Source organism: Natator depressus, chromosome 1, assembly GCF_965152275.1.
Source record: "Natator depressus isolate rNatDep1 chromosome 1, rNatDep2.hap1, whole genome shotgun sequence".
Taxonomy (NCBI): domain Eukaryota; kingdom Metazoa; phylum Chordata; order Testudines; family Cheloniidae; genus Natator; species Natator depressus.
Window position 1 is genome coordinate 45,110,907 of NC_134234.1, and position 23,919 is coordinate 45,134,825.

At 42.3% G+C, this 23,919-nt stretch overlaps 2 protein-coding genes across 3 annotated transcripts; one reads left to right on the forward strand and one right to left on the reverse strand.

The window, feature by feature from the left end:
- The first annotated feature begins 1,195 nt into the window (after positions 1–1,195).
- Positions 1,196–19,151, forward strand: GTF3A (general transcription factor IIIA). Of its 2 annotated transcripts, XR_012640296.1 has the most exons (10): positions 1,196–1,478; positions 3,547–3,647; positions 6,299–6,395; positions 6,595–6,683; positions 9,004–9,077; positions 11,524–11,607; positions 12,075–12,304; positions 12,383–12,442; positions 12,715–12,931; positions 16,413–19,151. XR_012640296.1 is itself a non-coding variant. In XM_074958829.1 (9 exons), exons 1-9 carry the CDS (start codon positions 1,275–1,277, stop codon positions 12,874–12,876), a joined length of 1,101 nt encoding a protein of 366 aa, XP_074814930.1. In that variant the 5' UTR covers positions 1,196–1,274; the 3' UTR covers positions 12,877–14,992. The 2 variants fall into 2 exon arrangements, 1 of the variants encoding a protein (XP_074814930.1); XM_074958829.1 differs by lacking the exon at positions 16,413–19,151 and having other exon boundaries at positions 12,715–14,992.
- On the reverse strand, positions 9,889–22,427 carry MTIF3 (mitochondrial translational initiation factor 3). The gene is made up of 4 exons (XM_074958847.1): positions 22,317–22,427; positions 16,554–17,038; positions 14,787–14,941; positions 9,889–13,218 (listed from the first exon to the last, which is right to left on the reverse strand). The coding sequence occupies exons 2-4, from the start codon at positions 17,035–17,037 to the stop codon at positions 13,003–13,005; spliced, it is 855 nt and encodes a 284-aa protein (XP_074814948.1). The 5' UTR covers position 17,038; positions 22,317–22,427; the 3' UTR covers positions 9,889–13,002.
- Positions 22,428–23,919: the final 1,492 nt, after the last annotated feature.

The window sequence follows — 23,919 nt, forward strand, 5'->3', positions numbered from 1 at the left end:
GTTCTCAGTGCTGGCAGATGACAGAACAAGTAGCAATCGTTTCAAGTTGCAGTGGGGGAGGTCTAGGTTGGATATTAGGAAACACTATTTTACTAGGAGGGTGGTGAAGCACTGGGTTACCTAGGGAGGTGGCAGAATCTCCATCCTTAGAGGTTTTTAAGGCCCGGCTTGACAAAGCCCTAGCTGGGATGATTTAGTTGGTGTTGGTCCTGCTTTGAGCAGGGGGTTGGTCTAGATTACCTCCTGAAGTCTCTTCCAACCCTAATCTTCTATGATTCTAAGACAAACAGAATTTGTTTATATGCATGAGTAAGAAACTAAGGTGACAACCAGGGTTATTCAATGTAGCATGAGCTCTCCTAGGGCTGCGTAACAAACACCCAGCCAAGAAAGAAATCTTTGCTGGTGGACTTTTACTAACTACAGCCCAGAACATAAAACATTTTAATTGCAACACTTGTTTCTGTTTTATAGCATCTAAAGTCCGGTACATGCTAATAGTGGAGACACTAAAGTGTGTAAAAATAACCTTAAACGTTCAGCTATGGTACATCAAACCTTCTTATGTGAAAGACCTTTGTGTCCAATGGCATTGCTTACTCAATACAGCTATCCTAACTTGTGGCAGTAACTGGTGTTTGAGGCTGTTGATACAAATACATACACTTCCCCCCATAGGTAATGTATTTTGCACCCCAGGCAGGGAGTTTGAGAGGTGCCCACTGCCAGAGTATTAGATGGCAGGCAGGCCGGCTGGCCGGCCTCTTTGTGAGCTATACATCAGGTGCACAGAGTGTGTTCGCAGAAGGAGCCACAGTTGATCCTCTACACAGGCTGCCCAGGGCCACTTCCTGCCTCCTCCAATAGCTATGGACAGGCGGGCACACAACAGCTCAGGGGTGGAGACTGGACTCGAACCCACAACTGCAGGGTCCCAGCCCGCTCCCCTAAAGCAAGTCTCCGCCTCCTTCCTTTAGCCCCAACCGCTCGCTCTCTCTCACAAGGAAGAGACGCACAACAGGCTACAGCGCCTGCGCACACTCTTTTATCCCAGGGAGCACCGCCTCCTGGCTGCGTCCTGACGCTCGCCCAGGAGCACGTGACGCCCGCGGGCCGACACGCCTCGTACGCACGCGCACACAGCATAGCACGGGCCAATCCGACGGCAGCGCACAGAGGTCAAGCGGGCGCGCGCCAGAGGATAGGCGCCGAGAGGGGACACGAAGACGACGCCGGGCGGCGCCAAGAAAAAGAGCGCATCACGTGGTGTCAGCATGGCCGGGGACGAGGCGGAGGCTGCGGCGGGAGCGGCTGCCGAGTGCGTACAGAGTCGGCGGATGCCTGTGCGGGGCCTCGTGGGGGAGGCGAGACCCCCCGCGGACTGTGCCAAGCGCTTCATCTGCTCCTTCCCCGACTGCGAGGCCACGTTCAGCAAGGCCTGGAGGCTGAACGCGCACCTCTGCCGGCACACGGGGGAGGTGAGAGAGCGAGGGCGGGGCCGGCACGCGGGGGGGCACGTCTGGGGCGGGGTCGGGAAGTGGGCGGAGCCAGGGCTGGCGCGGGAGGGGGCGGGGCTGGGGCGAGCTGGCCACCTATGGAGCCTTGCTCTGGAGGGGGGGGGGCTCTGTTACTCATTGTCTCTCACTCCAAGATCCCAGAGCTGTGGGAGCCGCTGCGCTGCCAGGGCAGGGGGAGGATCCAGGCTGACCTGCCAGATGAACCAGCCCTGGTTTGCTGCCCACTGGGGCCATGCCCCTGCGGCCTCACACTGTAACATAGCCCTGGGGAGGGGCAGCAGGGTCTAACTGGGCATTTTGCAATGGCATAAGGCAAGAGTTGAGGGATATCAAGAAACTTTAGGGCCAGGAGCAGAGCCATCTCTTCAAGGTGGTGACTTATTTCAGCAGGAAACAGCTCAGAGAAAGTGATGCACAAGGCATGCAGTACTTACTGAGCACAGCTCTGTAAATGGGCACTGGGACTCCTGGGTACCATTTATAACTTTGTTGGGCAGTATCAATTTGGAAATCACAATTTTCACCTGAAAAATCTGGTGTCTGCTGTTGTCACAAGCAACTGCTATGATTACTGTGACTGAAAGAGATAATAAAAACAATTCCTTGTGTTTTCTCATCATTTTATTTTGAAGGTTTGGCAGCACTGTGTAGGTGGTTTCACTTTTATTGAGGGTGCACACCCTTCCCTAGGTTCTGCAAGAGGATGTTTACCATTCATAGTAGCAGCAGAACTTAAACTGGAAGTAACCAAGTCACAGACAAGAGTGTGAATTATTGGTGTGGGGGGGGGAGGGTGACTGAGCATGTTTGGTGATGCCTTTCTAAACATAACAGAAGAACACAAAAAACACTAAATTGTGTTTTAAACTAAAAGGATTTTTAAAAAATCCAGGTATAAAAAAGGATGTTCTCTCAGAAAATTGATTTTAAAAAAATTGTAATTTTAAAAAAGCCCCCACTCACATTGCACTTTAACCTCTCTGTGCTTTAGTCTTCTCATCTGTGAGGTGGTGGTATGCTTCACTTGGACCCTGATCCTTCAACTGACTTTGAACAGACTCCCTCCCCTGTCCTTTCTCCTAGTGAAATCATTTGGGGTTCCCTGGGATTGCATAGTCCATTGCAGGGTTGGCAACATATTTCCACAGCGCTTTACAAACCTCTGATAATTCTTCAAGCTCCTTGGGTGAAAGAATCTATAGAAATAGAAAGCATTGTACCATGTTAATAGCCTCCAACAATTTAAAAGGACACTATCTGTTTGAAATCTAGTTAGTTAAAAGTAGATCCAGGTCCTTCAGGTGTCTGTCCTCATACCAAATTTTGTGGCTTAACCATCAAACTTCCCTGTTTTTATTTATTTTTTAAGTGTGTGTGCTTTCCCATGTGGCTGTGTGGAAAAAACACACACAGAGGAAAACTAACTTTAGTAAAACTGACTATACTCAAAATGCTGTCAAATACACAATGTAAACAAAAACTGCATTAGTATTTTTCTCCGTCTTTCAGTTAGACTATTGTACGATCACCCTGTGCTAATTTTGAAACATTAATCATCTTATAAGAAACTTGTCTGAACTCTAGAAATAAACTCAAAGGCTTGTGGGTACAGATTTGTGGCATTTTCTTAAATTTAAAAAAAAAAATCCAGATTAAAGTTTGAGACTCTTCTTTTTATCTAGGAAAATATTTTAAATGGGTTCCCGTAACAGTTTGTGTGTGCAACCTGAGGATATAAAATGCTTTAACTTTCTAAAGAAAAAATGTATGCACATTAATGAATTTTTTAAAACATTTTCTGTAACTGTTAATGATTTAACACTATATGACTATGACTATACCTGTGCCCTGTATGCTTTGATTTTTTTTCCTCATGGTTCTTAAATGTGCTGATGTTTATAGTTAAAAAAAAAAAAATCACTTGGTTTCATTAATATAAGGGCAGCTTTTCCTGAAAATCAGTCTCCTAAAATAACTTACTTTTATGATTTTTAAGCAGTGTCTCTCTCTCTCTCTTTCTTTCTGTCAGAGACCATTTGTTTGCAATTATAATGGTTGTGGTAAAGGTTTCACCAGAGACTTCCATCTTACCCGTCACTTTCTTACGCACAGTGGAGAAAAACCATTTGAGTAAGTATTGTACTTGTTTCCTTCAGGCACTGAAAAGATGATTAGCTGCTGTCCTATGGAAACAAACTTAAATAGAAAACTTACATTCAGGAAAGCCAAACAAAGTATAACACTAATATCATTTCAGTGTCATGGAAACCAACACAAGCTGGCATGCTGCTTCAGACTAGTGGGCCATCTAGCCTAGTATCCTGTATCTGGCAATGGCCCATACCAGATGCTTCAGAGGATGGTGGGGTGGGGGGAATCCATAGTAGATGTTTATGGAATACCCTTTCCTTCTAGCACCAAGCTGTTCGTGATTGGCTTGTGCAATGATGCCTGAGGGTTCTAGTTTATCTAATCTAAGGTAGCTTTGCATGTTCTCAGGACAAATACCAAATCCTTTACTGGAATCCTACTAAGCTCTTGGCCTCTCTTTGCTTTGATCAGTTTTAAATTTTTCTTTGTTTCATTGGATGCCCCCTTGCTTTTAGGTTGAGAGAAAGTAAATAGGACTGCCTGATTTACTACCTTTGATGTTCCATTCACTGACTTATGGGTGTCTCTTTTTTTTTTTTTTTTGGCCTCCTTTCTCAAATAACTAGCATTAACCTTTTCAGACTCTTCCAGTGGAAGTCTTTTCATGAGATGTGACCAGAACTGAAACAATGTTTAAATGACACCGTCATTTAAACTTTCCTGTACTACTAAAATCTTCAGAAATCACTCCTTTAGTTTTGTAATATATTAAAAATGCATATTGCCATGTACAAAATTTTATGTGCCTGACTAACTAGAGCTGGGTGGGAAATTGTTTTCCTGTCCCAGGAGAATTTTTGAGATTTCATAAACTTTCCTGTTCCATAAGCAGATGAAACAAAGATGTTTTAAAGTTGGTTCCCTCCCCCCACCACAAAAAAACAGAATGAGACACTGTTGTCTGATTCAGAGCAGGGACTTGACCCTTGGTCTCCCACTTCCCAAGGAAAGTTTTTAATCAAATCGGGTAAATTCCCATGGAAGTTTTGGTTTAGCGAAAATGACGTTTTCTGAACAAAATCATTTTGTCAAATTCCCAACTAGTTCTATTACTAATGCGAACGGGGGGATGTAGCTATGTATTTCTTACTCTTAATGAGGTCACTGAAGCAACTGTGTAAATAAACTTATCAAGTAATTCTTTTACCTTTTCTTGCAAATGAATCAAATTGAAAATGCAAAACCATATTAACTTAGTCAGCCAGGTCTTTTGTGCTAAACAGGACTGGGCATGGACAGAACTTGGAATACGAAGAGAAACAGGTTCGGTAGGATGTTGGTGATTCAGCCGCTAGTATTTTGTCTTTCAAGTAAGAAGTGAGCCAATGTCCCAACATAGCTAGGGAGCACTGCTGCTGAAAGGCCCCTCTTTCAAACGAGACATAAAACAGAGAACACTGTTGCTTGTGTAAATTTGTAGTGTTACTGTTGGCTGTTTAAACTACCACATATTGCCCCATTTCAGTGGGTGAAGTAACTTAGAATCATAGAATATCAGGGTTGGAAGGGACCCCAGAAGGTCATCTAGTCCAACCCCCTGCTCGAAGCAGGACCAATTCCCAGTTAAATAATCCCAGCCAGGGCTTTGTCAAGCCTGACCTTAAAAACCTCTAAGGAAGGAGATTCTACCACCTCCCTAGGTAACGCATTCCAGTGTTTCACCACCCTCTTAGTGAAAAAGTTTTTCCTAATATCCAATCTAAACCTCCCCCATTGCAACTTGAGACCATTACTCCTCGTTCTGTCATCTGCTACCATTGAGAACAGTCTAGAGCCATCCTCTTTGGAACCCCCTTTCAGGTAGTTGAAAGCAGCTATCAAATCCCCCCTCATTCTTCTCTTCTGCAGACTAAACAATCCCAGCTCCCTCAGCCTCTCCTCATAAGTCATGTGCTCTAGACCCCTAATCATTTTTGTTGCCCTTCGCTGGACTCTCTCCAATTTATCCACATCCTTCTTGTAGTGTGGGGCCCAAAACTGGACACAGTACTCCAGATGAGGCCTCACCAGTGTCGAATAGAGGGGAACGATCACATCCCTCGATCTGCTGGCTATGCCCCTACTTATACATCCCAAAATGCCATTGGCCTTCTTGGCAACAAGGGCACACTGTTGACTCATATCCAGCTTCTCGTCCACTGTCACCCCTAGGTCCTTTTCCGCAGAACTTCTACATGGGTTGAACTCTCTTGGAGCTTTCAGGATGAAAAACTGTACAGTGATAAGACTATTTCTTTATTAAAAGATTTCAGGAATTTTTAATACCATAATACTATTAAACACTCCAACTTTTCTAACGCTAAGTACAAACTGCCAAGAATTGGTGTGGGTATGTGATGGTCTGGGAGCCAGGAACCGCTAAATTTTAATTTCTGTGCTCTCACAAGGATTTCCACTGTAGCCTTAAATGAGTCACTTATCTATATTTTAAAGATAAAATGGCAGGGTAATACTCTGTAGGATGGTTGTGAGGTTTGATTAATGTTTGTGCAATATTTTGAAGACACTGGTACGATCATTACAAAATATTGACTTGTGTATATAAAGAATTAAACTTGTTGCTCTAGTTCTTTCCCTTCACTCTGCTGATTATCTGAATACAGTATTAAGAAAATATAATTTATTTGCAGGTGCACAGCTGATGGTTGTAATCAAAAATTTACAACAAAATCAAACTTGAAGAAGCATGTTGAACGCAAGCACGAAAATCAGCAAAAGCAGTATGTAGTAAGTAACTCTTTGCTAATATATGCTTAGCATTAAACAGCCTCCGCTTAACATAGTTAAACAAATATTTCCAATCCTGAGTGCATGTTCAAGTGTTATAAAACAGTTGCATATTTGGTACTGAATTTGTAATATTAGCAAAAACCTGTGGATCATATTGGCCTCTCTCTAATCGTAACCAACTTAATTTTCCAAACAGTGTGACTTCGAAGGTTGTAGCAAGTCTTTTAGAAAACATCAACAGCTAAAAGTTCATCATTGTCAACACTCCAGTGAACCTTTTTTCAAGTAGGTGAATAATTTTAATAAACTGTAGATGTTCCCATGTACAATATTTAAATGAAATAAGATAGGAGATCTTCAGTGTGGGTGGATGATACAGGATACAAATAATCTGCATTGCTTATGGACTTTTTATATGTAAACATGCTTTCCTTTTTATTTTTAAGGGATGCTGTTAGGTTAACTTCAGGTTTAACAGCTTACTTCTTTCTGCTATACAGACATACATACACATGCATGTGTTGAACTATCCCTTCACTTTGTCAGGCTATTCTGAGCAACAGTCCTGTGCTCCGTAACTGGAAATATTTTGCGCATTTCATACTTTGGATTTGTTACAGCATCATCCAATTGTATAGTTTAAATTTTACATATAAAGTGTAATCCATAGGTAGAATAGCATTTTCCTTTACCAGGTTGGCTCCCCTGCCTGCTTCCCCAGCAGGGAGTAGCTGCTTAATTAACACAGGTGAGTGGTGAGCAAAAGTGAGTTAGGTGTAAGGACACAATTGGTTCGACTGAAAAGCACTACCTTTGTGGAGTTGTACGTCTCCATTAGCAAAGCAAAACCCATATTAATTGATAGGTTTCAGAGTAACAGCCGTGTTAGTCTGTATTCGTAAAAAGAAAAAGGAAAAGGAGTACTTGTGGCACCTTAGCGACTAACCAGTTTATTTGAGCATGAGCTTTCGTGAGCTACAGCTCACTTCATCGGATGCATAGCATATCGTGGAAACTGCAGAAGACATTATATACACACAGAGACCATGAAACAAAACTTCCTCCCACCCCACTGTCCTGCTGCTAACAGCTTATCTAAAGTGATCATTAAGTGATCATCAAGGAAGGCCATTTCCAGCACAAATCAAGGTTTTCTCACTCTTCCCCCCCCCCCCCCCCCCCCCCCCCCCCCCCCCCCACACACACACACACACACACACACACAGAGACACATACAAACTCACTCTCCTGCTGGTAATAGCCCATCCCTCTTTGAAACCTCTCTTTATAATGCGCATGATAATCAAGGTGGGTCATTTCCAGCACTAATCCAGGTTTTCTCACCCCCCCCCCCACACACACCCCCTCCAAAAACCACACACACAAACTCACTCTCCTGCTGGCAATAGCTCATCTTACAATGTGCACAGCAATAATCCAAGTTTAACCAGAACGTCTTGGGGGGGGGGGAGGTTTGTAGGAAAAAAACAAGGGGAGATAGGCTACCTTGCATAATGACTTAGCCACATCTCCCCTTGTTTTTTTCCTACAAACCTCCCCCCCCCCCCAAGACGTTCTGGTTAAACTTGGATTATTGCTGTGCACATTGTAAGATGAGCTATTGCCAGCAGGAGAGTGAGTTTGTGTGTGTGGTTTTTGGAGGGGGGGTGTGTGTGTGGGGGGGGGGTGGTGAGAAAACGTGGATTAGTGCTGGAAATGACCCACCTTGATTATCATGCGCATTATAAAGAGAGGTTTCAAAGAGGGATGGGCTATTACCAGCAGGAGAGTGAGTTTGTATGTGTGTCTGTGTGTGGGGGGGGGGGGGAGAAGAGTGAGAAAACCTTGATTTGTGCTGGAAATGGCCTTCCTTGATGATCACTTTAGATAAGCTGTTAGCAGCAGGACAGTGGGGTGGGAGGAAGTTTTGTTTCATGGTCTCTGTGTGTATATAATGTCTTCTGCAGTTTCCATGATATGCTATGCATCCGATGAAGTGAGCTGTAGCTCACGAAAGCTCATGCTCAAATAAACTGGTTAGTCTCTAAGGTGCCACAAGTACTCCTTTTCCTTTTTCTTTATATTAATTGATGGAAGCAAAATTAGGTCTATTTCTTATAGGTGGAATTTCCTTATGAGTTCCATTGTTACTTCTAACTATATATGTAGCATAACTGAAGGAGGCAGCGTAGTCCACTGGCTAGATTATAAGGATAGGAGACAGATTCCTGTTGGTTTTTCCCCACTCTACCCCCAGCTCTGGTATTGACTTGTTGCATTGCCTTGGATGTATCATTTAACCTATCCCCATTTTACAGAAGGAGAAACTACCTCACAGGGATGACATGAGGTTTAACTAAGCTTTTAAAATCTGGGATGAAACTTGTATATACGTAGAAAATATTTCATAATTAAGACATAAAGCTGCAGCTGTTGAGTGGATCAGGCTTATCAGAGCTGCACTGTGTAGTGTTCTTTTTTATTAAAAAATATAGAGAATCTTTTTTTGAAAAAATACATTTGATTGCACCCTTCTAATTGCTTTTGGCTCATTAGTGTCTTTGTTTTGCCTTGTTTGTTTGTTTTTAATGTGTTTAACACCTAGATGTAGTCATGAAGGATGTGGAAAACATTTTCCTACTCCAAGTAGACTAAAACGGCATGAGAAGATACATGAAGGTAATCTAGTTCTCCCTCTTGCTTCAGTCACACTGAAGTACCACAAAAATAGCTTGTTTTTCAGTGTAGCCTGGGGGCTTGGAGATCTACAACCAGATCTAGACATGGCCCTCATTTCATGAACCAAATAGCCTAAATTGACACAAAACAGCACAGACTAATTGGATAGCTGGCTGAGGTGTAATTATAGGGTGTTGCAGGATTCCGTGTGTAACTTCACTTTTAATGTAAGTGAGAACATTCACAGGCTTGGCAGAATAGCTCCAAGTGTTTTTAGTCATACTGCTCAGGTAGGTCCTTCCCAGAGCATGCTTTCCTTCCCTCCGAGATTATTTTGATGTGATGGTCTGGTGGTTAAGGCACTATTTTAGGACTTGGGAGACCTGGATACTGTTCTCTGTTCTGCCACATGCTTCCTGTGTAACCCTGGGCAAGTCACATAGGACCCATTTCTTACAGTTATTAAGGGGCCTAAAAATGCAGATGTGGGATTTTTGAAAAGTGCCCATGTGCCTAACTCCCAACTTCTGAAAATTGCACTAGGCACCTGCATACCTCTAAGATTCTGCTCTGCTCAGCATTGCAAGGTATAAATGACATAGCAGTTTGCCTCATTTTCAAAAGTGATTTAGGTACATGCTGAAAGTTAATGGAACTCAGAGCAAGACTTAATCTCATATGCAGATTTAGGAACTTTAAGTTCATGCCCATATCATCCATACAGGGGAGTTACAGCGCTTTGGTGCACACAGCTATTTCACACCACCTTAGCCCAAATTGCAGGGCAGTGCAGATATGCCTTGTCTCTTTTGAAAATGAGACTTAGTTGGCTGGCATTTGTGCCTTGCAATGCTGAGTAGAGAAGTGCCTAAATATCTTTTAAAATCTGGGCCCTAGCCTGTGACTCCATTCCTCATCTGTAAAATCGTGATAATAGTACCTGCCTACCTCACAGGGAGGCTGAGAATGAATATATTCGCTCCTGAGGCACTCAGATAATACAGTGATGGGGGCCATATAAGTACCTAATTTAAGATACAGTTGTGCTCAGTTTTAACTCCTCAGTCAAATGACTTAAACCTCATTTAATCATACCTAATGCAAACTCGTGTCTTGGCAAATCAAAGGTTGGTATGTGGCTTACACTGGTAGAATGAAAGAGGATGACAATCCCAAAATCTAGGTACAATTCCAATAGCTTAAGTATTGTAGGCCCAATATTTGGTTCCAGTCAGATTTACAGTGTGAGTGCCTAAATGTGCTGTTCTGCCCCATCTCAGTTCTTAGTGAGAAGCCATCTAAGAACTGAGGATAGTCTGTGGGTCTTGCACTCTCTGCTGACTGCCAACAAAGGAGCTAATCGCAATACCACTTCATAATGAGGTATCTTAATTCAGAATTGGACTGAACTACTCATTTCACATAGGACAAGTAGCCAGTGGCTCTTGGCTGCTATGAACTTGGAAATATGCCATATAGGTAATTGATGCCGTATCTGTGTATCCTAGCTAATTCTCTTAATTTGAGGGCTGCAAGGGTTAACACGAACATACTCTAGCAGCCTTACACACTGAGCCATGTTGCACATGCTGTGGATTTTAGGTATACGTTAACAAAACAGATCTCTCTATATAGCTTATGCACTTAGCATGAAAACAGTGTGGCTGCATTAGCATGGTTATCGAAACTTAAATTGTACATCTTCTGGTAAGTGTACAACTCCTGTGTTGCACTCCATTTTCCTGCCTTGAAAACTGAATTGAGTAAAGGAGGGGCAACTTCAGGCTCTTGCTGCTAACTGTATCGTGGTAGCAAATTTCATTTTTCTAAATGAAAGTAAGAAGTTGCAGACTTTAGTAAGTTAGGGAAAATCTCCAAAATCATGAGACTTGCATTGTGTCCAGCTCTCTTCCTGCTCTGACAGTGATGAAAGCGCTTTTTTTTTTGACGGGGGGAGGGGAGATGTTAGTGTACCAGGAGATTATCTCAGCAGCTGCCTTTGCCTGTTAGGCTGTGTGAGTCTACAGTGATGTCCAAGTGGGAAAGGAATTCATTAGCCTTAGCTAAAAACCATTCCATCCACTTAGTGACACTTTTCAATCTTAAAACTTTATCCAATTTGTTCAAGATTCAGAAATATCACTATGCCAGGGTTCAAAATTCTTCCTTTTTGAAAAAGTCAGTTAAGTGGAAACTTTTCTTTTTGTGGGAGAGACATGTAAGAGGAGGTCTGGAAGAAGATGGGGGGAGTGCTCAAAAACCCCTCACACTCAGATGACGCATTTCCTTAACCATTCAAGCATTGGAAGTTAAGAATGACGTTGTTTCACTTATCTTGGACCTGTATTGAGCAGGTATATATGTGTATCTAACATTTAGTTGACTGATCTCTGGCAAATTAACACTTTTTAGTGTATTTTCTAAACCTAAGCCATGTGTTTAATAGGATATGCATGCAAAAAAGACAACTGTTCATTTGTTGGGAAAACATGGACAGAACATCTAAAACATCTGAAGGACAGTCATGCAGGTAAGCTCAGTAAAACTTGCTTTTACAGTTCTTTACAGTGACTTAAGTTCAGTGCTCTAGGGTACTGGATAAGAACCCAAATACTAACTTAAAGGGAAATCTCACTAAACGTTTTACCAACCTGCTCTTTTTAAATTAATTTTAATATATATTTTATTAATTACAAAATAATACAGATTAATATGAGATACTTCTATACCAGTCTGACTAATCTGTAATTGGAAAAATACTACTCAAGTCTGTCCCATTTGCCCACAGCTGTGATCATGTGCTAGGAACTATATCCTATTACACAAGATATGAATAGTCTAGAATGGGAACAACATGAAACAGCCCCTGAATTTCCTTCAATTAGTGAATATGAATTGCAGACTCTCATTCTAAAGGACGGATTTGAGTTATTTAAGTCAGAACCTTCATTTGGATTTTTTTTTAGTAAATTGCCCTTTTCTTGTTTTTTCACCTAGAGCCAGTAATCTGTGGTTTATGTTCTAAAACATTCAAACGCAAAGATTACCTCAGACAACATCAGAAAACGCATGCTGAAGAAAGAGAAGTATGTCGATGTCCAAGAGAAGGTTGTGGGAGAACTTACACAACTGTGTTTAATCTTCAGAGCCATATTCTTTCATTTCATGAGGAGAAAAAACCATTTTTTTGTGATTATGCTGGCTGTGGAAAAGTGTTTGCAATGAAAGTAGGTATTGTAGACTGCCTTAAAATCCAGAATATCCTCTCTTGGGTCATGTCAATATAACTTTCTTCTCAATTGCAGCAAAGTCTTGCAAGGCATGCTGTTGTACATGATCCTGACAAGGGAAAGCTGAACTTAAAAGTAAGTCAAGTACTTCTGGAAACACCTCTGAGCCATTTCCTTTCACTTCAAGGAGCAAAATGTAAATTAATTTAAACACATACAATTACATAAAATGTCTTTAAAATTGGAAGCTAGTCTAGCTACTATATTTTATGTAGGCACTCTGAAGACTTCTGAATTTAAATACTGTAAAGGAGGGCAAAGATTAATTTTGAGTGTTCCAATTATTAGGATTTTTTAATCTATAAAGTAAGAAGGCTGCTAATTCTGTACTGTGAATCTTTTATAAGGCAAAACAAACTCGTCCTAAACGAAGTCTGGCCTCTCGTTTGAGTGGATATATTCCTCCTAAAGCACAGCGACGAAAGGTTAAAGCGGCAACAGAAAATAAGGCTCTGAATAAACCTGCAGAAAATGAGTTACCAACTGTTGAAACACTTACACTGCACTAGAGACTTCTGGGGACAACTTCAGCGAGAATTGACAATTTGCTTTATTATCACATGGGTTAGTTCATAATGTCTTATGTAGAAAACTGAATATTTTGTTTTGTAGTCACTCCAGGTGTTTGGTTAAAATCACTGCAGTTCACTTGACTCAGTAGTTTGATTTCCATGCTCCTCCTTCAGAATGTCTGTCTGTTTTTCTTTTTCCATTTTCCTGTACTCACTAGCTTCTTTGTCTGACATGTGTCTCAAGACACATGTACTCTTTCCTTCGTTAACTACTCTTGGCTGGGATAGGTAAGTAGCTTTCTCAGGCATAGTAGCAACAATCTGATCAAAGAGAGCCAGCTGAAAACAAGGAAAATAAAAATTTGATTATATTAACAATTGGACTTAAGCAGGCTACTCCTAGTAATTCTTCAGAGTAAGTGAAGAGATTAAAATGTTAAGTCTGCTCTACCTCTGTGGCAGTTTCTTACAGTTAATCTGATACACCATTATTATCTCTGTGCTGCACTCATGGTCCAAAGCAGAGCTAATCACTTATGTCTTGTCCTAGTTCTCTTTTACTCTACTCATCACCACAGAACGTGAGGCTTTTAAAGTGCTGGAGCCACTACCCAATCTCTCCATTTTAGAAGGCTGTTTCAGTGGTAAAGTTCCAGTAAGCACATTCTCCTTTACAGCCATATCTTCCACTTGATTCTTAAGTGAAATTATAAGCATACTGTGACCATGAACTCCTTTAATAGAAAAGGTTAGCCATACAGTTGCAGCTGTAGACTCAACTAGTGACTGAGTGAAGGAAACATTTATAAAATAAGTTATAAAATGTCAGTAGTAGAGAACCCATCAAGGGTAGGGATAGTGACTTTCTTTAGTCTGAAAGTCAGTCTTAAACTAATTCGTAATGACTGAATTGTGTCATGCAAGATACTGTTTTGTACCTGCATGAGTAGGGGGAGCCCTATTCTTCACTCTTACATGCAAAAAGCCTTTTATTAAATCTGTATCAATAAAATTTTGTTCCCCTTTTAAAATAAATTATTTACACACAAGAATTGCATCCTAGGGAGACATTAAGGACTGTTCTCCTAAATTAGCAAATAGATCCACCATGATCAGAGGTAAGTCACTGCAAAATAAAGTGTACTGAAAAAAAAGCATACCCTAGAAGCCACCCATTGACTCTCCAGTAAACGGCATTGATAAAGAAGGTACTCCACTAGGAGTGGGGAGGCAGAAGCTGGATGCTTTGCATTTGTCAACAAGGTGGTCAAGTACAATAAGCTAGCTTTCATGCATATTTGTGGAAGGGAGTCATAGATTCCAAGGCCAGAAGGGATTATTTTGATCATCTAGTCTAACCTTCTGTAGAACAAAGGACATAAAACTTCCCCATAGTAATTCCTTTTGAACAATACCATCTCTTTAAAAAAAAATCCACTCTTCCCTTAACAAATTGCCAGTGAGGAAGAATCCACCATAATCCTTGCTAAACTGTTCCAACGGTTAACTACTCTCACTCTTCAACAGCTAAACCTAATTTACGCTCTGAATTTCTTTAGCTTCAACTTCCAGATTGCCTTACTCTACACCAACTATGCAGTAGAATAATGCAGCGTTAACATTTCTAGACAAGTGTGAGATTTACTTGTGTAAATGCATTGTTCAAACTATCTCTGTGAAGAGACCATTAGTCTTGAAGAGTGGTGTCTGATAAATGGAAATAGCTTCACTTAAAAGGAAGCAGATTTTGCCCTCTGTACTAATGTCACAACCATTACTTTTTTACTAATAAGAGTTATACTATCAAAGGAAGAAAGCAGTATTATTCCTGGAAATACTTAGCACTGGTCACCTTATTTAATACACTTGGCTGATCAGACATTTTAAAAAACCTTACTATAGCTTACCATCTTTTCTGGTCCATCTGCAACATTTCGTTGCTGTACAGAAATTCTGACATGATGCTTCTTATCAATCCACTGCTGAATCTGTCTAATTTTGGTCTCTAAGTCATGTTTTGCAATAGCTGCAGAAAAAGTTAACTCCTTCAGCTGAACAGGCCCTGTTAAAATATAACCAATAATATATAGGCTTCAAATTAATTTTACTAGTGTTGTGTACACCCCTGTTCAGTGTTCTAACACACTGAGGCTACTGGGAGTTTTACTGTTTTTGTTTTTTGGAGGTGGAGGTGGGGGGGAGGGGAGAAAAGTAGAGGTCAGACGTCAGACAAGTGTCTTCATTCTAAAGAACCCATCTTGCCTACTTCATTAAGAGTTCCCTGTCTTACCAGTTTATCATTCTTTTTGCACCACTCCACAATACCTTATGTCCTCCTATCTTGCTCATTACCAGGCTGTCTCCTCCTATGCTGCTCCTTGTGCTTGGAACATCTTCCCTCTACCATTATGGCAGGCCTTTCCTCCTTCAACATCCCTCTTAAAGAGCTCTCTTTTCCATAAGGCTCATAACCATTAACCAATATTAAATTTAGAGGGTTTTGGTGGAAAGGATTATAATCTTAAAGTTACCATTTCTAGTCACTTAGTCCCTGTTTTTCAGTCTAACCAGGTTTGGTCAAGGTCTGTCTCAGATAAGGCTGAGTACAACTCAAGTACTTAAACAAGGCTGTTCCAAGGTGTACCTGCCATGAAATGTATGAATTCCTAATTAACCTTTTTATATTTAAAAAAGCAAAGTGTTTTCCCATTGTATAGTTAAGTGGGAAAACTTTTAAAAATTAGTCATCCCCCTCCACTCCATCTCCGGTTCTGTTTCAAAAGATCACACAGCCTTGAATTCTGTTACAAATAATAAGTCCTTGTAATAGCATAAACACAATTCATTCTCCTCCCACCCTCTGCGCATGCTCTTAAATATCCATTGTTACAAACTTCTTTTTGTAGGTGTTTTAACAAGAGCTAACCAAAACTCTTACAGTGGAGCTACTGCTGTAGCTCACTTGTCTCAAATCAGTAATGACTAGCAGAAAACTTCAAGAAGTATGAACAGTTTCTTTGTTTGTTTGCATGAGGATAACATAAGACAGTCAGACATCACTATATACAAACACCTTCTCTAAGTGCTCCATCTTGCCAAGTTATTAACCCAATAATTTAAACTTCAGGTACAGAATGATTTATGAGGAGAAATTGAATAATTTTGGTTATTTTATATATAAAAAAGTGGAAAGGTCCATTTGGAACACTGTAAATACATTGTTGCCAAGGCTTCCAGATTTTCTCTCTTATGTTTGAGCAATGTTTTGTGACCCTGGTCAGTGGCGAAAGTATGCTTCTTATAGATATGGCATATTCAGTTGTAAAAGCAGTGTGTCATTTATGAAGTTTGCATTAACAAAAATTAATGATCACTTAAAAGAACAAAAATTCAATATGAATGCCATGGTACCAGAATCTAGGTCATTCATTTATAAGTACTTAAACAATACCAGAAGCCAAAATATAAATTATGAGAGCATAATAGAACGGTTTTCTGCATTAACTAGACTAAACCAATTTTTGCTTTTTCAGCATGCAAATCCAAAATAACATTGACCGTGATGACAGTACTCTGGATTTACATTGATGTAACAAACAGGATTTGATCTACTGTCACTCCTTCTAATACAGCAGTTTTCAAAGTGTTTAATATTATATTAACAAGGCACCTACCAGCTTTTGAACTTGCTTTTTGCTTCTCTCTACGTTTGAGCTGCTCTTCATGAATCTGCTTCCCAGTCATTAGTCTGTACACTGGAGGCTCTTCATTTTCACGCAGTGGAACAAGCTTCAAATCACGATCATTCATGAGTCGAATCACATCTCCTCTGTGCATATTTCCTAAGCTGTCCCCATTTTCGCTAATTACATGAAGGATCCGCTGAGGAATTTTCCTCCCAATGCTTCCAAATGTTTTTTGGGCATTTGGGGTTTTTTTCTTTCCTTCTGGTTTCTTTTCTGCTTCTCCAGTTGTACAAAATGATTTTGTAGGTACAAACATAAGTCTCCTTTTAGCACCAGCCATCACCATCAATGCTTGAGAGAATGTTGTCTTTTGCATAGTTTGCATCAAAGGAATGTCAAAGTATTTATTTATGCAACTAGTTTCATTCCTTGTGGCTTGATGTATTAATTTCCTTAGACAAAGGGCAGCCATTCTGAGAAAGTGGGGGAAAAAAGAAAAAAACAAACTTCTAGTCATTAGTTAGAAAGACCTAAGTCAAGGTTGGCAGCCCTAATTCTTAAACTATCCTTTCATTTGTTTGCAAAGTCATGTATTTTTTGATTTAGTAAGACGCAAGGTGCACAGTCATCAGCGACCCTACAGTAATAAAGTGTTCATGCAATAGAGAAAGAAGGTTTGGCAGGGAAACCATTTCAAGCTTCTGAAAGGTCATATTAAATGGAGGTTTTTTCCAATATTTTAAAATGTAGGGTCTAAACTTACTTTAAAGAATCCCAACGATTTCTGTGAGCTAGCTGATTTACCATTGTAAGACCAGATAGTTTGCCATAGGCCAGAGGAGTGAGTTTGGTTTTTAAATAAAGTCTCAGCATTTGAAGTTACATGCACAAATGAAGAAAGTTGGATGGAAAATCTGACAGTGGCACCTCCCTCCTGGTGCTGCTGGCACCCTGATGATTAGAATATTTTCTTTCACTTATACTACACTGACTCAGGTCCACCAAGACACCCAAGAGAAGCTGAGGTTTATGCATCATATCTCTGCAAAGTCCTTAGAAGTTCATGTCTCTGAGGCTTATAGGAGGCTTGGAACTTAAAAGAATGAGACTTCCATGCAGAATCTTTGAACATGCAGTTAAAACCTGACCTTTACCATACCTGTAGTCAGCCCATAGAGAGGAGCACACATTTATCCCAGGGTTGAAACTGTCCTTTAATATACAACCTATTTCTTACATCACTGACTCAAAATAATAATAGTTTATTTTCCTCAAAATATGAGCTACCCAAACTTAATCCCATATAAGTAATCAAAGGAGAATACTTGACAGTTTTGCTGTTATATGGGCTAAGTCCTATTGTCATTTCAGTAACTAAACTAGAAAGCTCTATCATCTCTAAGTTCAGACAAATATGCAGTAATATTAGAGCACAGCTGCATCTATATTAGTGGTTTAACTTGTCAAGCTATATTATTTTGACAGAAGTTGAAAATAAAGATTTGCTATTGACAGTGTATAAAGGTGTCCACAATCTTTACTGGTTTCAGAGTAGTGAGTTAGGACAATATCTTGATGTTTCTCCCTACTCCTCCAAAGGCATTTAAAGAGCTTACATAGAGAATGCACTCAGCCAAGAAACCAAGGGGTGTGGGGAGAGTGCATTTTACAATGGCTATCCAACCATAGCTGTTTAAATGCTTTTTTCTGTCCAAGGTGATGTTTGTGAAGCAGGCAGACTGGGGAGAGGAAGGTAAGGTAAGAGTTTGCTACAGGCATATGGAATGGAGCAGTATTTCATAGAGTATGTCTACACTGCAGTGTTAGCCCAGGCTCAAGCCTAACCCCCCTTCTGTCTACACAAATTGCACTAACAGAGGGCTCACACCCAGGCTCCCAGGACCCCACCAGGGTGGAGGGTCTGAGCCTGAGTCAAGCTGGGACTCTGGATTCAAACCCTTTTGCTTTGCAGTATAGACACAGTCCTAGTAGATACATGCTCTGGAAGTCTGCCAAAAGTATCCTATGGGCCAACTTTCTTTGTCCTCTGAACAGTCAAGTTTGGTGGACAGTCAAGTTTTCCCACACTGCACCATGAACAAAGGGCTAGAGCGGCCACATTTTGGGAGGGCACTAGGAAGTCTGAGGTATGGTTGGTTGGGCCCACATAATGTAGTGTAGATGCCGGAAACCCCAGGTTGGAACCCAAGGTTCAACAATTCCTAACCTGAGGTGACGAATGTAGAGGCTCAAGCCCTAGGTTAACAAACTCAAGGTCTGCTAATCCTGTACTTACATTGTAGTGTAAACATATCCTAAACCACATTACTCCATGACAGAGGTTCCAGGCTGTGGATAGCAAGCAGAGATAGGTGCTTAAGTCTGCAAGAGGGCAGGGCTTACAACACACTCTTGTCCTTGATGTCTCCTATTGCCTGGTTTAGGCTGCTCCCTGCCTAGCATACTGGCTTTTGTGGATCCCACTCTCAGGCCCCTTTCTCTCCACATGTATTGTATAGGGAGCCTGCGCATGTGTAGCCTCAGGTTAGGAGTTGTAGCTTGGGTCCAAATCTGGGCTCCAGCATCTAAAGTGCACCATGTGGGCCTGAGTGCAACCACCCATATCCCATAGCACCCTCCCCAAAAGTAGCCCCTCTAGCCCAGTGAGGGAAAACTTGACTCTACAGAAGACAAGAAAAACCAGCTTATGGGATACATTTGGTGGACTGGCAGAGCATGAGTCCTGTGGGTCTGCATCTACATGGTAAAGCAGTGGTTCCCAAACTAGTTCCGCCACTTGTGCAGGGAAAGCCCCTGATGGGCCAGGCCGGTGTGTTTACCTGCCGTGTCCATAGGTTCGGCTGATCGCGGCTCCCAGTGGCCGCGGTTCGCTGCTCCAGGCCAATGGGAGCTGCTGGAAGTGGCGGCCAGTACGTCCCTTGGCCCGTGCTGCTTCCAGCAGCTCCCATTGGCCTGGAGCAGTGAACCACAGCCACTGGGAGCCGCAATTGGCCGAACCTGTGGTCGCGGCAGGTAAACAAACCGGCCCAGCCCACCAGGGGCTTTCCCTGCACAAGTGGCGGAACAAGTTTGGGAACCACTGCAGTAAAGCAATAGAGTTGAACCCTGGGTCCTGGCTTGACTCAGGCTCAGGGTATGTCTATACAGTAAAGAAAAACCTACAGCTGGCTTATGCCAGCTGACTCAGGCTGCAGGGCTGTTTCACTGCAGTACAGACTTCCAGGTTTGGGCTGGAAGGTGGGTCTAGAAGTAAGTCTACACAGCAATGCAACAGCCCAAGCCCTGCCAGCCGGAGTTGGCAGCCCCTGTGACAGTGTGTAGATGGAAGGGGGTCAGGTTTGAGCCTGAGTTTAAACCATGGCTTACACTGCAGTGTAGACATACCAATGGTGTGGGCAGAATCAGGGCCTATGGTTGGTACAAGTTTTGAGATGACTGTGTCTCTTACTATGACTGGGAGCCTATTGTGTTAGGTGCTGATTAAGCACTTAGTAAGAGGCACTCCTTATGCTCAAGAGCTTTCACTCTAAATAGACAACAAAGAAGGGTCAAACGGGAAACAGAGATTCACTGACTTGCCCAAGGTCACACAGCAAGTCAGTGGCAGAACCAGGATTAGAACCTGAGTCCCCAGTCCTGTCCCCTACCCACTGCACCACATTGCTTTTCCTCTAGTGTACCTGATTATAAAGAATGTCACATGCTCAAGACCAAAATGTATCCTCCATCCCAAAGAACCTTGTATTACTTCACTGTTAATTACTGATCAGAAAAATGAAACTCCTGCTACCCCAAACATACATATCATTTCAAACTTTGTTCTCCTTGTCTTCCTTATTTAGTGCCATGGGCTAACATTTTAAATGCCATATCTGCCCCCAACCCTCCCCCAGCCCCCATTTGCTGGGGGAGAGAAAAGTATCTTTTACATCAATGGATTTTGCTGCTTATGTTTCTGGTGTGGTTGCATATTTTGCTGTGTGTGTGTGTTACAATCTCTGGGAAGGACCATGCACAGCAGGGAGAAGGTATTTTATTATGAGTTTTACAGTGTCTGGGGAGGGTATGTTGCTGTGTGTGTATGTTGACGGGATACAAGTGCATGCTGAGAGGGAGGTGTTTTGCTGAGTGCTGGGATGAGGTATTTTGCTGTGTGGGAGTGTGCATGCACATGAGCAGGGAGATTTTTTTTTTCTGTGCATAAGTGCACTGGGAAGAGGTATTTTGGGTGCATGTGTGTGTGCTGGGAAGGAATATTTTAGAGATGGTGTGGGAGGGAGTATTTGGGATGTACCTGCAGGCCTGTGGTGGGAGAGGGTGTCAGGGTGCACTGATTTAAATTATTGATTTTAATCAACTTTTCCATTTGTACTTCAGTTCTTTTCTAAAGAAAAGTGCAGTCTCATTGGTTGATATAATCATAAAAACATACTGATTTACAACTAATTAGAGCCTTTATATTAGATTTGGTACTTTTTTTTTGCTATCTAGTAGAGTACACTATAACTATATACACGTACTTAAGCAATTATTTCATTTAATGTTTTCAGATTCTTATTGATTGTACAGTTTTAGTATGTTAGAGAATAGTGAATGATATATTGCTTATTTACTAGATAATTAACTTTTTGCTCATGACTTGTCAAGCTGCATTAGGATGGTAACAAATTTAATTAAACAGAGGAAATAGCACACAAAATGTATTTTTATTAAACAAAACAAGCCGTTAATATAGTACTTGAACTATTTTGCCATATTTATAAAGCTTGATCTCAAAAGTTAGATGTTTTCCCCAATTCTTTCTTTATCAAGAAAAGCAGACTTTAACTCCAAGTTTTGATCGAGGCTCATGGGTTCAGCATATTTATTTTTTCTTTAAATGTTTTAAGAGATTATAATAAGTTTAGGCTTTAGCATATTTTGTATTAAATTCAGATATTTTTAACAGTTTCATTTTTTAAATAAAATCTTATAATTTAAACAACAAAATAAATCCAGTTTAAATAAAAAATCTGATATTTTTAATTCATTTTTATCTACCCAAGAGGGGGTATTTTGGGGGCATGTGCTGGGAGATGGGTGCTGGGAGGGGATATTTAGGAAGGGTGCTGGGAAGAGTGTGTGTACTTTAAAGGGGTATTTTGGGGGTGCTGGTAGGGGGTATCTTGGTGGTATAGGGCATGGTGCTGGGAGGGATGTGTGTACCGGGAAGAGGTATTTGGGGGTGTTGGGATGGGTGTGTGTGCTGGGAGCGGGTATTTTCGGGAGGTGCTAGGGATGTATACTGGGAGGGTATATTTGGAGGTGCTGGAGGAGCGTGTGTTTTCTGGAGGGAGTATTTGGGGGGTGCAGGAGGGGGTACCAGGAGGTGCTGGAGAAGTGTGTGTACTTGGAGGAGTATCTGGGGGGTACTGGGAGAGGGTACGTGAGGGGTGCTGGAGGACTGTGTGTACTCGGAGGGGCATTTGGGGGTGTACATGTACTGGGAAAGGTACCGGGTGAGTGTACTGGGGGGGCACTCCCGGGGTGGGGGGCAGTGTCGCTCTCCGGGGCTCCCTCTCCCCCTGGCAGGGCGGCGGGGGCAGGCCCGGGACGCGGTGCCAGCACCTCAGCGCCTCCCTTCGGCCCCTCCCACACCGCGGCCCCGCCACCCCCGCCCGGCCGGGCTCCGAGGCCCCGCGGCGGGGCAGGCGGCCGGGCCGAGAGGCGCGCGGCGGCGGCGAGGCTTACCTGCCGGGGCCGGGGATCCGGCAGCGGCGGACGCAGCGCGGGCGGCGCCAGGCGGGGCGGAGCTGAGCGAGCGCGGGAGGCGGAGAGCGGCCTGTGCCCGCGCCGCGGGAGCGCGCGGGGGGGTTGTGCGAAGAGCCGGGGTATCTGCTGAGAACGGGGGGGCAGCGGCCTTTGCTGCGGGGACACTGGGCGCTGCAGCGTGTTACTTAGTCTGGGGGTCCCGTGTGTGACTCGGGGGTTACTGGGTTTGCGCGCGTGTGACGCATCTTGGGAACCTCTCTCCGGCCGCCGCTGAGCTGTAGCTTTGCGCCGCTGTGTGTGCGCCCCTGCTGGCGCTGAGGGGGACTGCACTGGGCGGGAAGCTTGCACGTGTTGGGGCAGGCACACGCACGGCGCAGGCTGTTGCAAGGCGACTGACAGCAACCTAGCTGGGTCCTGTAGATCCGGCCTCAGTGTTTAGAAATGACCAACTGTTTTACTAAATAAATACATAAAAAAGGAAGAGAAGGGGATCCTGGCCTTCACCCCTCCCTGATAGAAAATTGCAACATTTTGATTTTAACTGATAAAGGAAATGGGACTGGGGGACAGTTTTCCTTTTCTATCTATATTTGAAAGTTTGCAGTCATTGCCTCAGTTCTTGCAGTGGGTTGAGGAAATTTCGAAGTCATTTTATGGAGCTTTTGCAAAATTTGTCAGTGTAATTTTTGTGTGTCTGTGATTCTTCAGAGAAAATACAGTGTGTGCAGCTCTGTAGAAGAGGAAAAAATCTTTTCTAAATCAATTTCAAATCTGAACCCCATGTTCAAATGTTTGGGATGTCTATGAGCATCTCTAAAGCCACCACCTTAGATTCCTTTTTAAAACTCATCTGTATGGTAATGAATACAGAAAACTGCCACTCATGATAATGGCAAGGTAGGTGGCAAGTTGTGTTAACTGCTACAGCTAAAAATCATACACCCATCTATTCTCTGATAAGACAACCTATTGTTTTTGTTACCTTGCTTCCCAGTCTCCATCACTGCCTGCTTTTCTGTTTCATCTACCAGTCTTTTAGCTTGTAAGATCTTCAGGGAAGGAATTCTCATTTACTATATCTTTGGACAGTGCTTAGTCCAGTGGGCCCTCAGTATGAAGCTATTGCAATATAAATTATTAATAATAATCCTTTTCAAGACCCCAGTTGCATCCTTGAGAGAGGAAAAGACTCTGCCCTAGGGAAAGGAGTGACAGAATGTGATTGATACTGGTTTTTTTCATTTGCAGAAGACAAAATATTTTCCCCTTGGAATTCAGATTAACCTACAGAGGTGTGAATTCGAGAGTGCCAGCAGCTACGGAGGATAATTTTGGCTGAAGCAAAAAAGATTGAAGTACCACTTTATTTTTGAACCTTGGACTATGCAATGTTAAATAGGGGGAGATTTTCAAAGGCCCAAATGACAGTGCCTTTGAAAATCTTCTTCTACCTGTACAATTTTAATGTTAGTATGAGCTATAAAGCAGAGGCAACGCATGGGGGGGGAGGGGGAGGACACACAGGGTCATGTGCCCCCAGAGATTTCTAACTTGCATTTACAACAGTTTCTAGATCAGAGAT

Bases quoted from the DNA above. Each gene is read 5' to 3' on its own strand.
- GTF3A (XM_074958829.1), top strand. From the start codon at position 1,275: ATGGCCGGGGACGAGGCGGAGGCTGCGGCGGGAGCGGCTGCCGAGTGC. The intron at 11,608-12,074 runs GTAAGCTCAGTA...TTTTTCACCTAG, and splicing joins TCTGAAGGACAGTCATGCAG to AGCCAGTAATCTGTGGTTTA. The intron at 12,443-12,714 runs GTAAGTCAAGTA...ATCTTTTATAAG, and splicing joins AGGGAAAGCTGAACTTAAAA to GCAAAACAAACTCGTCCTAA.
- MTIF3 (XM_074958847.1), bottom strand. From the start codon at position 17,037: ATGGCTGCCCTTTGTCTAAGGAAATTAATACATCAAGCCACAAGGAAT. The intron at 14,942-16,553 runs GTAGGTGCCTTG...ATATTTTAACAG, and splicing joins AAAAGCAAGTTCAAAAGCTG to GGCCTGTTCAGCTGAAGGAG. The intron at 13,219-14,786 runs GTAAGCTATAGT...CCTTGTTTTCAG, and splicing joins CAGATGGACCAGAAAAGATG to CTGGCTCTCTTTGATCAGAT.